The sequence below is a fragment of the Vicugna pacos genome, chromosome 1 (assembly GCF_048564905.1).
Source record: "Vicugna pacos chromosome 1, VicPac4, whole genome shotgun sequence".
NCBI classification, from domain to species: Eukaryota; Metazoa; Chordata; class Mammalia; order Artiodactyla; family Camelidae; genus Vicugna; species Vicugna pacos.
This window is the reverse complement of record NC_132987.1, coordinates 60,039,190-60,054,175: the sequence shown is the minus strand read 5'-3', so window position 1 is coordinate 60,054,175 and position 14,986 is coordinate 60,039,190. Positions and strand designations below refer to the sequence as shown.

At 38.6% G+C, this 14,986-nt stretch overlaps 1 protein-coding gene and 1 long non-coding RNA gene across 2 annotated transcripts in view; one reads left to right on the top strand and one right to left on the bottom strand.

The window, feature by feature from the left end:
- Positions 1-14,986, top strand: part of ATP13A4 (ATPase 13A4) — a 116,209-nt gene that overhangs the window by 62,014 nt on the left and 39,209 nt on the right. Inside the window, exons 8-13 of the mRNA XM_015236588.3 lie at positions 694-763; positions 4,947-5,081; positions 7,463-7,633; positions 8,493-8,650; positions 9,268-9,456; positions 12,136-12,197. Coding sequence (XP_015092074.2) covers positions 694-763; positions 4,947-5,081; positions 7,463-7,633; positions 8,493-8,650; positions 9,268-9,456; positions 12,136-12,197 — 785 coding nt within the window. The remainder of the gene's footprint in view (positions 1-693; positions 764-4,946; positions 5,082-7,462; positions 7,634-8,492; positions 8,651-9,267; positions 9,457-12,135; positions 12,198-14,986) is intronic.
- On the bottom strand, positions 5,361-14,048 carry LOC140696867 (uncharacterized). Its single transcript, XR_012073457.1, has 2 exons — positions 13,723-14,048; positions 5,361-5,731 (listed from the first exon to the last, which is right to left on the bottom strand). It is a non-coding gene; the product is annotated as an uncharacterized lncRNA (long non-coding RNA).

Below are 14,986 nucleotides of genomic sequence, written 5' to 3'. Positions count from 1 at the left end.
AGAGTTAAGTTATAGCAAAACACCCTTTCACCTTGTATTATTCTATTAATCATTTTTAGAGCATATTAATCAGATTTGTAGATGATTTGAAGCTAGGAAATTTGGGGAGTGTCTTATGAGAAAATCATAATAAATAATGAAGACACTAAATGATTGAGACTTTTAATCCCCAGCACCATATGAAAGGTCTTTCACACAATAGTTTCTTAATAATGTGAAATAAAGTATAATTTTATTATTATTTTTGTTTCTTCTTATTAATTCACTCTTAATGTCCCATGTATTTCATATATTAAAACAACAATACTACACAGAAATAACAGGAACCACCGAACCCTTTATTAAGTTATAGGTTAGGAACTCTGATGTGGGATAACCTGAAGCTGAAATAATGTTTAGCTCTTGAAGCTATTTAGGTATAAACATATGTCTTGAATGATCAAAGTTCTTTTGAGTGAGCAGAGCATGCTGGGAAGTTCCTTTCTACTAAAGAACACATACCTCTTATCACTGGGTGAAGAGCATCATGCACTAGATGCTTTTTCAGTTGAGTAGCAGGCTACTCAATCTTATTTTTAGACAGTACATTGAGTTGGTTCCATCTTTAAAGAAGGCTAGCACTTTACTGAATAGTATCTGGGACCTATCCTCAAATAGAAAAGCCTTTTTCTATTCTCTGTTCTTCTTTTCCAGCAATCCGTAAAGCTCCACCGTTTAGTTGAATCACATAATAGCATTACAGTCTCTGTATTTGGGAGAAAAGGTAAGTCACATTATTTTAGATGTCCATAAGAAGTCAGAAAAGGACTTGATTTGTATTTCTGGTTGTTCCTACTACTCTCATCTTCATACGCATTTTTTTTCTGCGCATTTACTTAAAGGGATGAGAAACTTGAGTTTTTTTCATGACCTAGTTTTATTATTTCTTTAGGAGTTTAAAATATATGTCATCTTCATATATTACATGGAATATTTCTGTAAAGAGAGATACTCTTCTTGAACTATTTCATTACCCTGAGAGCCAGTTTGTTTAAGAAAGGCAGGATAAATATATGACTATTTCTCTTTATTTATCAGCTTTCAAAATACTAGGTTGATCTTCTAACATTTTCCAAAGTCTTTAAAAAAATTTTAAGTGTCATTATGGATGAATAATGTCAATATGGTTAATATATTATCATCCATTGAAGTTTTTATTCTTATTATCATTGAAATTGCCCATCTTTGGTCATTTAGAGTCTTTTCAGGTTGACTCCTGAATTCATTTGACATGATCCTAGTAGTCTGAAACTTTTATTGCTTTCTGATATGACAAGATTTAAATTTATCTTGGATAATTCCTGCTCCAAACCTGGACACATCCATTTTCCCAAAGACCTCTTAGGTATGGTACTTAGAAACCTCAATCAAAGTATTAGGAGTGCTCATTTCTATGGTGTTAGTCATTGTTTCCAGGCCTTTTCAGAAAACATACCTTGGAAATAGTATTTTAAAGATAACATAAATTAAGAGTTTATACTGACATTTCCAGTTTAAGTTTGGAACTATAGGGTTTTTTTTTTCACTTAACTTTGTTGATTATACTTCTGTTTCTCCTTTCTCTACACCCAAAGACCTGATTTTCAATGACAGCAACAAATTACTCATCTGCTTTATCCCATTATACACAATAATCTCTGAGTAACAAACCAACACACCTGCAACAATGTGATTCCTAAAAACAATTTAAGACTTTTTTAGAGTTCCTTCTTTCTCCTTTTTGTGAAACAACATTAGGAAGGTACAAATTACATTTAAAAAATGTATGTTTTAGACTGACTCAAAATAACTTTTCTCTGTATGGTTATTCCAATGACTTGATAGGTTCACCTCGTTCATTTTGCTTTAGATTTTTAGTGTCAGCTTTTCTAATTTATTTTTATATTAGCTTGAATAGATATTATATAAAATATCTACATGATTTGAAAGTTAAATCCATAAAAGACATTCAGAAATCTACTTCCTATTTCTCCTCTCTGTACCTATGTACTCATGCTGTCAATAGTAATCATTTTTGTCCTTTAATTTTTTTTGCTTTCAAAAATACAATGATCTGTAACATTCATAGTGATAATATAGAGAATAAGATATATATTTATACAGCTGCTTTTTAAATACCAGGGGTACGTTACATACACTTAACTTACATTTCCTGGAGTGTATTCTTTACATGCTTAATGACGTCTCCCAGGGGCCCTTTCAGAGCAGTATATATAGTCTTCATTGATTATTTCAGCTGCATAATACTCTCTTGTGTGGAGGAACCACAATTTTTTTCAATCAACTCTCTATTGAAGGATTTTTTTCCAGCCTTTTACTGTTATAAATTATGCTGTAATAAAAAACCTTGTGCATATGTCTTTTCATATTTTTGCCCAGTCTATCTTTGGTAGAGATTTTGAGAAGTAAAATTGCCGAGTTAAATAATAAATGTATATGCAATTTTGATAGATGTTGCCAAATTTTTTTCTGTAGACATTGTACCAGTTTTCATTTGGACCAGAAAAGTGTGAAAGTGGCTGTTTCCTCACAGTATTGCCAACAGAATATGCTGACAAACTTACAGATTTTTCTAATTAGATAGATGAGTGATGCTATCTCGTGTATATTTCACTCTTTTTTTTCCTTCTGCTTTTTTAAAGGAAATAATTCACAACTTACAGAAAAGTCACAAGAATAAATCAAATAACTTTTTTCTTGAACCATTTGAGAATAAGTTGCTGACATGTGGCTCAATGACCCCCACATGCTTTAGTGTATATTTCTTAAAGACAAGGGCATTCTTCTAAATAAACAACAGTGAAAACATTAATATCAGGAAGTTAATATTGATATTAGTACCAACAAAAGCTCACATTCATTCCAATTTTTCTGATTGTCTCAGTGATGTTCTTAATAAGAAAGGATCCAAGATTATACAATACTGTTGTTTGCCATGTCTCCTTAATCTTCTTTAATCTTTCCTCGACTTTCATGACCTTGACTCTTTCAACTCTTAATTATTTTGTAGAATGTCCCTCAGTTTGGATTTGTCTGATATTCCCTTATAGTTAAATTTGGTTTATGCGTTTTGGGCTGGAATATTACAAAAGTGATGTCATGTTCTCACTGTTTCCTCTCAGGTATCACATAATTTAAATTTGTCCTAGTACTGGTGATAATAACTTGTATTACTTAGTTAAATGGTGTCTGCCAGGTTTCTCTATTGTAAATTTACTTTTCTTTCTTTCTAATTAATTTTTATTTTGCTGAGAGATACCTTGAGACTATATAAATAAACCATGCTCATCAAATTTTCATCCACTAGTTTTTAGTATCTATTGATGTTTCTTAGCTAGATTAGTTATTGCTTTGATAATTGCCAAATGGTGATTTTCTAATTTTCTTTTCTTCTACACTAATTAATGGCCGATTTACTGTAAGGAAAAGCTATCTTTTCTCCTCATTTACTTATTCATTTACTCATGCCATTATGGACTAATGAATGCCTATTTTATTTGATGGGTTATCATTCATTATTGTCATTATTAACTTTGATGTTCAACTTGTTAAAGACTGAGGCAGTGAGAGTCCTTTAGGCTGGCTTTGATATCTTTCTGATCTGTCCCCATCACTCTTTGAGCACTGCCCTATTTAGTGGCATAGCAGGATGCTTTAGCTTATACTGTACTTTTCTTGGCCCAGTGTTGTAATCAGCCTTTTTTTTTTTTTTTAAGAGCCCTGGTTTTTTTTTTTGGAGGGAAATGAAATTTAGAAACCAAAATTTGGGCACTGGATGTGCACAGTATTATTGGGTTTTCACTGTTCCAAGGCCCTCTCAGGAACCGAATTAGAGAATATGCATATTAAAAAAGACAAGCAAATATGTTATATTTGCGTATATTCTTGTATACATACACAGTCACATTTATATTAATTCCCTGTCTATTGAAAACAACTAGTTTACATTGTTGTCTCCAATTCTAGTCCAACACCACAGAGTTCATTTTGGTTTTATTTCTGCTTGTATATGTAACTTCCCCTCTTCAGTGAGGAACCTGGTCTTCATTAGCCTTACTATATCCACTTACTGTGTCAGCCTACCAGGATGTAACCCATCACCCATCACCCATCACTGCTGCTGCTTTCCCATGCAGACACCTTTCATCCTGTTTGGACTCCAGCATCTCACACCAGGCCACTGACACCGTGGGGGCCTTTGTCTCCCTCCTCAGACTCTGACACTCCATACTAGGCCATGTAAACACCCATCCATTGTTCTTAGTCTCCAACACGTGGAGGGGGCTGCCACTCTCCCCTCCCCACTTAGCCCCCTGCATAGATGTCTATTTGGCTTAACCCCTTATCGCTTTGGGGCTTTGGGACTGGATAAGGATGGTAAGAAGTAAAGAAAGGCCAGAAAGAAGGAAGGAAGGCAGGAAGGACAGATTTTTTCAATTTTCTTACTATGAGTAAGAATGAACATCTCTTCAAATGTTTAGCAACATGCCATTTGTAGTGTGTGTGTGTGTGTGTGTGTGCGCGCACGCGCGCGTGTGAACTGTATGTTGACATTCCAGCAATTTTGCTGTACTGTCATTTGCTATATGCCTTTTTTCAGAACTCTTTATTTGTTAGGAATATTAATCTTTTGTTTATAATGTAGGTTTCAAATGTGTTTTCTGAATCTGTTATTAGTTTTATCCTTTGGTTTTTTTTTTTTTTGCCACCCAAAGATTTTTATTTTATGTAGTAATATATTATCTTTTTTATTCTTACTGTTTGCAGATTTTGAATCAATGTTGAGGAATACCCTCCTTTTTCTAAATGCCCTGGTTGCTTTTTCATTGATTTCCAATTTAGGTAGACATTGGACTGTGTTTGTGTGGGGAAAAACCTGACTTGACTCTGTTTCCTCACACTTTTAGCTGGAGTCCAGGCGCTGGAATCACGCTTCCTGGTACCTGGAGATCTATTAATTTTGACAGGGAACAAATTACAAATGCCATGTGATGCCGTTTTGATTGATGGCAGCTGTGTGGTAGATGAAGGCATGCTGACAGGTATGGTCCTATCTCCTGGCTTAGAGCCTCTGCTAGCTCTCCCAGGTTTTCCTTAATGATAATAGCAAAGCATGGGGTTGCCTGGGGGGCCTTCCTATCCCCCCAAATCTTACTAACAGTCCTGCACCAGATGGATCCAAAAGTTCAAATTAAAGCTATTTTCTGTGGGCCAGGCTTGATACTGTCATACTTTTTGATTGTTTAGCATTTCTTTCTTGAACAAAGGGTTATTACGATTCTGTCATTTTACCTTTAAAGGTTTTAGAGGTCATTAGATACTTCAGAATCATCTGTGACTTTTATGTTTCGCATTTTTACACGAAATACATCTTCAGATAAACTCGGAGGGTTTGACAACCATTAAGGACATCCTGAAATCCCCTCGGTTAAGTCCAAGCTCTTCTTATCTTGGTTTGAAAATGTTGAAAAGTTCATGATGCAGGATTTGGCAAATCTGCTACTTTCAAGATACACACTGGCTGTTTTGGACTGACTGTATTTCATTTTTAAATAGCAGGCTGGAGCTGGGAGGGACGTCATATCTCATAGATATAGAAACCAAGGTTCAGAAAGAAGTGAGTTCTCAAGGTCGCGGAGCTTTGAGTTCTCACTTACAGATGCATTTATGAAGAGATGTTGTGCCAACCGTTCTGTAAGATAAAGAATCATAAAGCCTCTTTCAGAGATGGAATTGGAAGCTGTAAATACATACTGATGTACTCTGGTTCCCATTAAAGTCCAAATCAAATCCACTTCTCCTGGCAGACCAAGAAGGCATGAAACGGAGACAAGAACACATAGCTCTTTCCTATGTGAACTTTTAAAAGAAAAGGTATGACAGGTCGGGTTCCTTTCTCTAAGGAATCCAAAGATTTCATAAAAATCTCTCAGTTCTGGGACTTTTACAGTGCCAACTACCATCTTCCTAATGAATGTGGCCCTAGTATACTGGAATATATCCCTGACTTTTTTTCTGTCCATTCTGCAAAGACCGGTGGAGGGCTTTAATGAGCTTTGTTCTCAGAAGAGGCCATGGTTACTTTCACAACTCATTCACTACCACGATTGTATTAGCAATTCAACCCACTGAAATCTGCCCCTCCCAGTGCGCGGGCAAAAGTCGCTAATATCCCAATTTGCAAACACTATGGAGTCTTTAAATTTCTCATCCTATTGGCCTATCTGCTGCATTTGACCATTCTGACCATCTCTTCCTTCTGAAAATGCTCTTCTCTCTAACTTTCCAAGACAGTGCTGTCTCTCCAAATTCTTCAACCACTGACAGTACTGTTCAGCTTTCTGCACTGCTCCTCTTCCTCCATCTTTTTGATTTTCGTTGCTGTTCAGAGGTCCTGGACCTTTCCTTTCTCACCCTTCACTTGATGCCTAAGTAACCCTTTCTCTTCCCTTTGGCTTTAATTATCATCTCTAAGGTGATGAACTGTAACTAAATATTTCTGGTCAAGGCCTCTCCCCTGAGCTACAGACCCAAATAAATATCTAACTGCCTACAAAGCATCTCAACATAATCATTCCGCAAGGCATCTCCAGCTCATGGCAACCAAAAGGCAATTCTTCCTTCCTCCTATAATCCCTGTGTTGAAGATTAATGCCACCCTCTGCTCATTCTCCCAAGTCAGAGACCAGGGAGCCATTTAAAATTCCTCTGGACCCATGATCTGCCAATATAAAAATATCCCCAAGTTTTGTAGCTACTCATTCCCTTATTTCTCAAAACCAGGAGTATTTTCTACTCCTGCTGCCAGCTGCCACAGTTCAGAACTCATCCTCTTCAACTGGGACTCCTGTGATCATTTCTCAACTGGATGTCCAGCCTCCAACCTCATCAGACTTCAATTCATTCCCTGGACTGCAGACAGAGTACACCCTCTTGTACATAGATATGATAGCACTCTCCTGAGTCATACAGTTAAATAGCTCCCTGTTTCCCTCCTACCATCGGTGCCGAGAGAAAAACATGTCAGCGCTTAAGTATGTGCACACAGGGCCCTCCACGCTCGGGCTCCTACATAGTTCTCATGGCCTCTTATTCCCCAGACCCCACATTCTAGACTGCACATTGCTACTCCCTAAATGTAGGTTTTTCCCAGCCTGTCTCAGCATCCACATTTGGTTTTACAATACGCATAGTATTTATAATATGACACTATACTTATTTGTTTCCATGTCCGTCTCTCCCTCTGGACTACAGACTTCTTAAAAACAAGTTGTGTTTCTCTTTGTATCCCCAATACCCAGGGTTGTTCCCACCACCTGGCAGGCTCACAAAAAATGTCCGCCGTAAGATTGACTTAGTGTTCGCATGATTTAAGCAAGTGAAGGCATCCCATCTCACAAAATGTGTTGCTTGTTTTCTGTAGGAGAAAGTATTCCGGTCACTAAAACTCCGTTACCTAAGATGGATGGCTCTGTGCCCTGGAAAACACAGAGTGAAGCGGATTACAAACGGCATGTCCTCTTCTGTGGAACAGATGTTATTCAGGCCAAGGCATCTTGCTCTGGGACCGTGAAAGCAGTGGTCCTGCAGACGGGTTAGTTAGCATCTCCTTTGTTTTATTATTTAAATGAAATATTTTTGCTCAGTTTGTCTAGTGCCTTAAATTAATTGGGTAAGGAGCAGTCTTTACAGAACAAACTTAATAAATGTAAATATAGATATTTTAAATGGGAATTGAACTATGGCTTATGCCTTTTAGTAAAAATAATAACCCTGATGACAGCAATGATGATGCGCTTTGCAGTTTATATACTATTTCCACATATCAAATTAGTAGAATAAAGATGCCTGTGTCCACTTTGTACACAAATAGACTGGGACCCACACTATTCAAGTGAAGTTTTAAAAAAAATCACATAGCCAGTCTTTGACAGAGCTGGACCTAGAACTTCAAACTTCTAACCCAAAGAGCTAACCCAAGTTCTTTCTAGGCAGGACTAAAAACTGAAAACTTGATGATGAAAAGTATTAGAAATTGAATCCATATGTATTCACTGGGCCATTTAATTTAAATTCAAGTGTCATGTTTGTGTGTGTGTGTGTGTGTGTGCATGCGTGTGCATGTGTGGGCACACGTGTATTTACAAGTCCTTTCCTTATAATGAAGCTGTATTTGGAAAAGCTGTGCTCTGCCCCCATATGGTGCTCTCATCCTATGACTGGGATGCATTGAAATTGGAAGTGGAAGGAGGGAAGGCCAGAGAAGAACAGGCACTGAAAAAGCTAAGATATATCCATTCTAGCTATTTTGCCAATTAGCCTTTAATTGCGTTTGGGCTTAAGCACTATTTAAATTATCTCTGGAGAAAACAAAGGCGATGCTGAAGTTTAGAAGAACTCTAGCAGTAGGATTTGTCATCCTGAGAGTGTTGGGGGTGTGTTTGCTGTTTCAGGATTCAACACTGCGAAGGGGGACCTCGTGAGATCCATTCTCTACCCCAAGCCGATGAATTTTAAGCTCTACAGAGACGCCATCAGGTTCCTCCTGTGCCTTGTAGGGACAGCCACCATTGGGATGATCTATACTTTGTGTGTCTTTGTGCTCAGTGGGGTGAGCTGCTTTTGTTCTTGTTCTGCCTGCACATGTACACTCATCTATATTTTATACTCTACATGTAGACTTTCATCTAAGGCATGGTTTTCAAACCTGGGAAAACAAAGCCAAACCTTGAAACCTGCTTGTGTACCCCCAGGTCCCCAATATAAGCAGTTGATCACCAAGTTCCCTGGCAACCATCAGATCTAGTGGGATAAAACACTTTGTTTATTGAGTTACCAACATGCCTCTGCTCTTGTACTTTTCTTTACGCTATTTTTCATTTTCAATCTAAGAATACATTTATACCAACAATGTATTATTTCGTAGCTGTTAGATGAGGACTTTTAAATAAAATCCATATACCCAAGGTTGGTGAGGTCATGGCAAACTGGTACATTATCCTCTGCTGGTAGCAGTATGAATTGTTACAAGCGTTTTCGTTCTACTTTGGCAAAATGTCTGAGAGCCATAGACACATTCATACCCTCTGAACCATCTTTGACCCGCTCATGTCATTTCTAGGAATTTGATCTAAAGAAATAAACAAAAAGAAGGGAAAAAGTCATATGCACAAAAGAGTTCATGACAGATTGATCTGTAATAGCTGAAGAGGGACTTTATCTTCGCAGGAACCCCCTGAGGAGGTGGTGAAGAAAGCCCTGGATGTCATCACCATTGCAGTTCCTCCTGCTCTACCTGCTGCTCTGACCACGGGCATTATCTATGCCCAGCGGAGGCTGAAGAAGAGAGGCATCTTTTGCATTAGCCCCCAGAGGATCAATGTATGTGGACAATTAAACCTTGTCTGCTTTGACAAGGTATGTTGTGTTTCATACTCCTTCTCATTGCCACTTTTAACATCATTGTTGTCACACACAGGTGCATTACATGCTTGTGAGACAGGAAACACTGGATGTGGGCAACTGACTTCATTTTATCTCTGGTTGGATGTGTGATCTAGGACAGATACATCCTTGAGCTCTCAAATTCTAGGGTTTAGGGAAAGGAGAGTAGGTACTGAATCTTTTAGGGTCCTTCCAGCTCTAATATTCTATGAAACACAATTAATTAAAATAGCATTCTGTCCCTCTAGGGTCAAAACCTTCATACAAAGAAGCAAATTTAAACTTTTTTACTGTGGTGACTGCTGCATCCTTAATGCTAAGGCTATTACCTGGCATATAGTCAGTGCTCAATAAATATGTTTTGAATTAATGAATGAATAGAAAAGGAAGAGTTTATTTAGCTGTGGCTTACTAAAAGACTTGGTTAAAATAAACCCCTAGTCAACCCCTTACTATATTTTCCCATCTGCTAAATATATTGCTTAAAATAATCCTTGGTCACATGCCAATTATTCGCAACCAGCCTCTTCCTCTACCTTCTCTTGAGTACATTTTTTTCATCTGTAAACGCATATTGGGAGCTGTGAGGATAAGATGGGAATGAATGGCTGTTCTGTGCCTGGGTCTTAATTTACATAGGTGACTAAGTGGCTGCAGGCAGAGGTCAATGCCATTGAAAGGAAAGTTCAGTGTTACTCTCAGCTCCGCTACAGAGAAGAGGCGTGTCTCACCACGCAGGACCGCAGGAGGAATGCTGGATTGTGACCAGGAAGCAATGCAAGGGTGAGGGGAGCGCTTAGTGTATGGTCTTTCTTGGAATTTCTGCAGGGAAGGCAAGACAAGGCAAGGTAAACAGCCAGCGGTCGGTTAGTTGGAGTGATTTCGGCGGGCTTTGGGCTGGAGGAGTGGTCTCTAGCTGTGTGGCACCTGACCCTGGGATGATTAAGGCAGAGGGATCTTGCCCCCTGGGGAATGTGGCCGCTAGAGGAGGTGTGACTCCCGACTGGTTGGTTAGCATGTCACAGGCAGGCTCATGGTCGAGTCCCTCGCTGTCTCTAAGAACTGACTAGGTCCCAGGAGGCAGTCTCTCTCCAGACTCAGAACCTCTCAGAAAGCTTTCTTGAGTTAAATTTTGGGTGGTGGGCACGCTGTAGGATATATGGAAGTAGAAATATAATGTTGTACATGTGAAACTTATATAATGTTTTTTGTAGCTTATAAAATATCAACCTCTGTTGACTCAATAAAATATAAATTTAAAAAAGAGAAGGACTTCTTAAGCTATCAAACATCGTAATATACAGGAAATTCAAAAATGTATACCATCCAAGGGCACTGTAGGCAGGTGAATATGGGCAAAGGCATGGCGTCAGGAGTGTGTTTTTGATCAGAGCAGGATATTCGTAATGGGAGAGGGGTTTTGTAGACCTCCAATGTCTGACTAAGAAATTTCTACATACTTTTTAGGCAGTGGGGAGTCATTGAAGGTGTTTTCTTCTTCTTTTTTATTGCTGCCTTCCTTTTTCTTAATTTATTTTTTATTGTGGTAAAATATGCATAACATAAAATTTACCGCTTTAACCATTCTTATGTGGCTTTAAGTGCATTCGCGTAGCTGTGCAACTATCACCGCCATCCATCTCCAGGACTTCCCATTTTCCCAAACTGAAGCTCTGGGTCTGTTAAACAGCACATTGAAGGATTTTGATAGTCAAGAGTTAATGGGATTAGAGTTGTGTTTTATAATTACCGGAATATCAGAGAGCTCCCCAAGAACAGAAGGTTAACATGGCTTTTGCCACCACTTCAGTATTATTTTATGATCAAACTAGCATCATGAGGAAAGACATTCTGTTTCTTGGGTCATGTTATCCTTGGACTTGGAAAAAGAAACAGGGGTGGGGAAAATAATTGTGACCTGAATTTGAATGAAAAATAAGTAATAATTATGAGTAATTATCATTGTTATCAGCTCTTACTCTATGCCAGATATTCAATTAGGCATTTTGTATTATCTCATTTAATTGTCCCAATACCCCTATATAATTATGACCATATTATAGATAAGGGCTCCGATGATTAGAGGGATTAAGTAATTTAACCTTGTCCCACTGCTGGTGTTTTAACCCGCTCTAAGCTTTTCATCATTACACCGCACTGAGAGAAATACCAACAAGCGCCTTTTTACCAAATAGGTGTCAAACAGCAAACTATTTCTTTAGAATAGTGAAAAATTCTACTCCCATCACTTATTTCTGAAGATACACTTTTAACTTCTGCTAGAAACGCTTTTAAAGCTCACCCCTTTTATAGCTATTCTAGCAGGCTTACGAAGGACTCTCCCATCCATTCAGTCTTCCATAAAATCCTCGAAACAAGCCTCTGAAATATGGAAAGCAGGTACCATTTTCTTCCTTTATCGCTGAGAAGGCTAACGTTCAAAGAGATTAAGTGCCAGCTTGTCATACAACTGGTATGAGTTCCTCAAAGCTTCCACCCAGGACTCCTGATACCCACCTTATTGTCCTTTCTTAAAGTGCTGGTGTTGATAATCTGATTATGACATTTATTTTCCTGTTAAAATATAATTCATCATTGTCACTAGGGGGCTACTGGCTCTTCAGAGTAAACCGAGTGCTTGTTTCTGTTTAGACAGGCACCTTGACAAGGGATGGCTTGGATCTCTGGGGAGTCGTGCCCTGTGATGGGAATGGGTGAGTATTTGGGACTGAATGCACTGTAGTTTCTTTTTTCCCAGAACTCTACATTTTTTTCCCCACAGAATGTTAATGATGCGGAGATTTTGGCATTGGCTTTGGTGAGCAGTGGTTGCTAGAGTAGCTTCCTTTAATTTCTCTTCTTGATTACTTCCAAAGCTCGCTAAAACATGCGTTATTTCCCGCACCCCAGCCCCAGGACACACACAAAACCCAGGAGATGAAGGGCAAGTTTCAACACTGCATTCCAGTCCTCACTAAAATGTGATTTGCTTTCAGCATGTTAGTCAGGGGCCAGGGTGCGTCCTTTGGACAATAAGAGGACACTGTCCTTCAAGGAAGTAACGTGCTCACACAAACGGAAGCCTTTGCATGTGCTAGGAGGGAGAACACTGCCCTGACTTAGAGACACTGAATTTCAGGAAGAGAAACACCTGGACCACACCTAGTGTACTTCATTTTCCCTCATATTCTAGTTCTGGGAGCTCCACCTTCTGGCTGCCAGAAACTCCTCTTTTCCGTCCAGAAAAGACTCAGTTTAGGCAGCTTTCAGCCAGGGTAGTAAACTGTTGCATGTCCCTCTCCTGGGGCCCTCTTGTCTGAGTTTACTTTTCAGCCTGCTTTTTCTCCCCACTACAACTTCCTGCCTGATCAGAACACGAAGCATTTGACATTCAGGTTCTGTTTTGCTTTTTAATTAAGGTACAGTTCATTTCAGGCTTTGTTCTTTTAATGAATGCATTTCCTTCTCACACTTGCAACCGAAATCACAAAGCCTCTTCTACATAAAAGGTACCTTTCCTGCGTTATGCTGCTGACATACAATTTATCCATGAAATGTGTTAATTATATACTTTTAATACGTTTTCATATTAAAATGCTATTTCTAAACAAGTCTACTTCCTGGATTAAAAAAAATTAACCCTGGTGCTTCTAACCATTTTCATCTACAGAAGAAGCCTATTGCAAGTGTTAAACTTTCTAAAGTGCTTTTCATTTTCTCTCGAAGATCGATTTGGATATATACCTGGTCTCCTTGTTCATTTTTTTTTCCTGTTCCAGCTTCTACAAAAATTGTATGCATTTATTCAAATTTGTGAGCAGCTTGAGAGCAGTTTTTTCTTATTTATATTTGCATCTCTCATGTCATAGCACTATAACAAACACACACAGTAGACGCACAATAAGTGTTTATCTAAAATGAGCAAAATATGTTCCATCTTGCAAATATTCATCTACTGAATGACAGTAGAATTGACATCATATTATTCACAAAACTTTTAAAACTTACTATTTCTAAAAGTGACTCGTCAAATTTAAATAAAAACAATTGATATTATGTTTAGATTATTGATAGACTGATTCAGCCTGTCACTGTCTTTCCCTCTCTCTCTCCCCTTCTTCCTTCAAAAATGAAGATGGCTTCAAATGACTTAAAGATCAATTAAAATATTTATTACTTGACAAATTGAATTAATAGAATTAGAGAAAACAGATTCAATTCTATATAAGAAGTCCGTACCTGACTTAGAGGCTATTAATGTCTTCTGGTAAAAGATGGGCTCATCTCTAATAATTTTCATCTTTTCCAGAGAGGGTCTGCCCAACGTACCAGGTACTTTAAGACCCACTGGAAGGCTACCTGAGCGACTTGGTCTTGATAAGTCACAAACGTTCGAATAAAAGTACAAAGACAGGGATGTCGGGGAGTTCTATTTGTTGTGGAAACCAGAGTTTCCGCCCAGTCCGCCGGAACTCAGAACTATGTAGTCAGAACTACATACTGAAGACAGTTTGTGGGCTAAAATCAGATTCTTTTTTTCTGATCTGTGTTTGCTTCACAGAGTGAGCCTGAGGATCTGTGTTAATCACTGACGGTGATTGCTTCTTTTTAGATGTTTATGAAAATGCCAGGTACTCTTCGTAAACCACTGAGATATCTTTATCTTTCAATATATAATTATAGGTACGATCAACAGGGTCAGAAATCAGTCAAGAGCTTTTTGAACTCTTAAGGAAGCTTGAGTGAGGAAGGCAGCAAGAAGTATGCCTGGGTTAACACTCTGATGTGTTTGTTTCAGGCACAAAGGGCCAGAGTAACCTAAGGAAATGATTATATCCATGTCATGAGATACGATAGTCTGATCCTGGGGACCATGTTTTAAGAAGAACTATGACAAAAAGTAAAAAATAAAAACTTTTCCAAGAAAGACTATCTAGGAAGATCAGAAGTCCAGAACCTGCATGTTGGAGGCGTAGCTAGAGGTTCCTGTGTAACCTCAGATGAAGGGAGTATAAAAGGGGAAGCTGGTCAGGCTGGTCCACGAATCTGAAAGGAGTTGACATGTGGAGGAGGAGGCACAGGTAGATTCTGACTGGCTCCAAGAAGCAGACTCTGCCCCAATCCAGGAAGCACCTTCTGCCACTGAGGGTCCCCCAAACAGGATGGACTGTTTGGTGAACCACTTACTGCGCTACATGTTAAAGAAGGGACTGAGCAATAAGGTGCAGAGGGCATCCTCTAGTAGGCTCAGGCCAAACTGGATAACATCAACTCTGAATTAGTGAAAGAACCCTGTATATGACATCTGAGTTGTGTCTCAGCAGGTTTTAGATGAGGTCATTCTCTGTAGGAAGCAGTGGTGATGATGGCTGCAATACAGACACCAGATGCTGGGGTGGAAGAGGGAAATACAGTGCCTTTTCAAAAATGTTTTTTTAAAAATTTCATTTCTTTGCCATTAGGATCTTTCTGACTTACAATAACCACTCATTCATTTATTCAG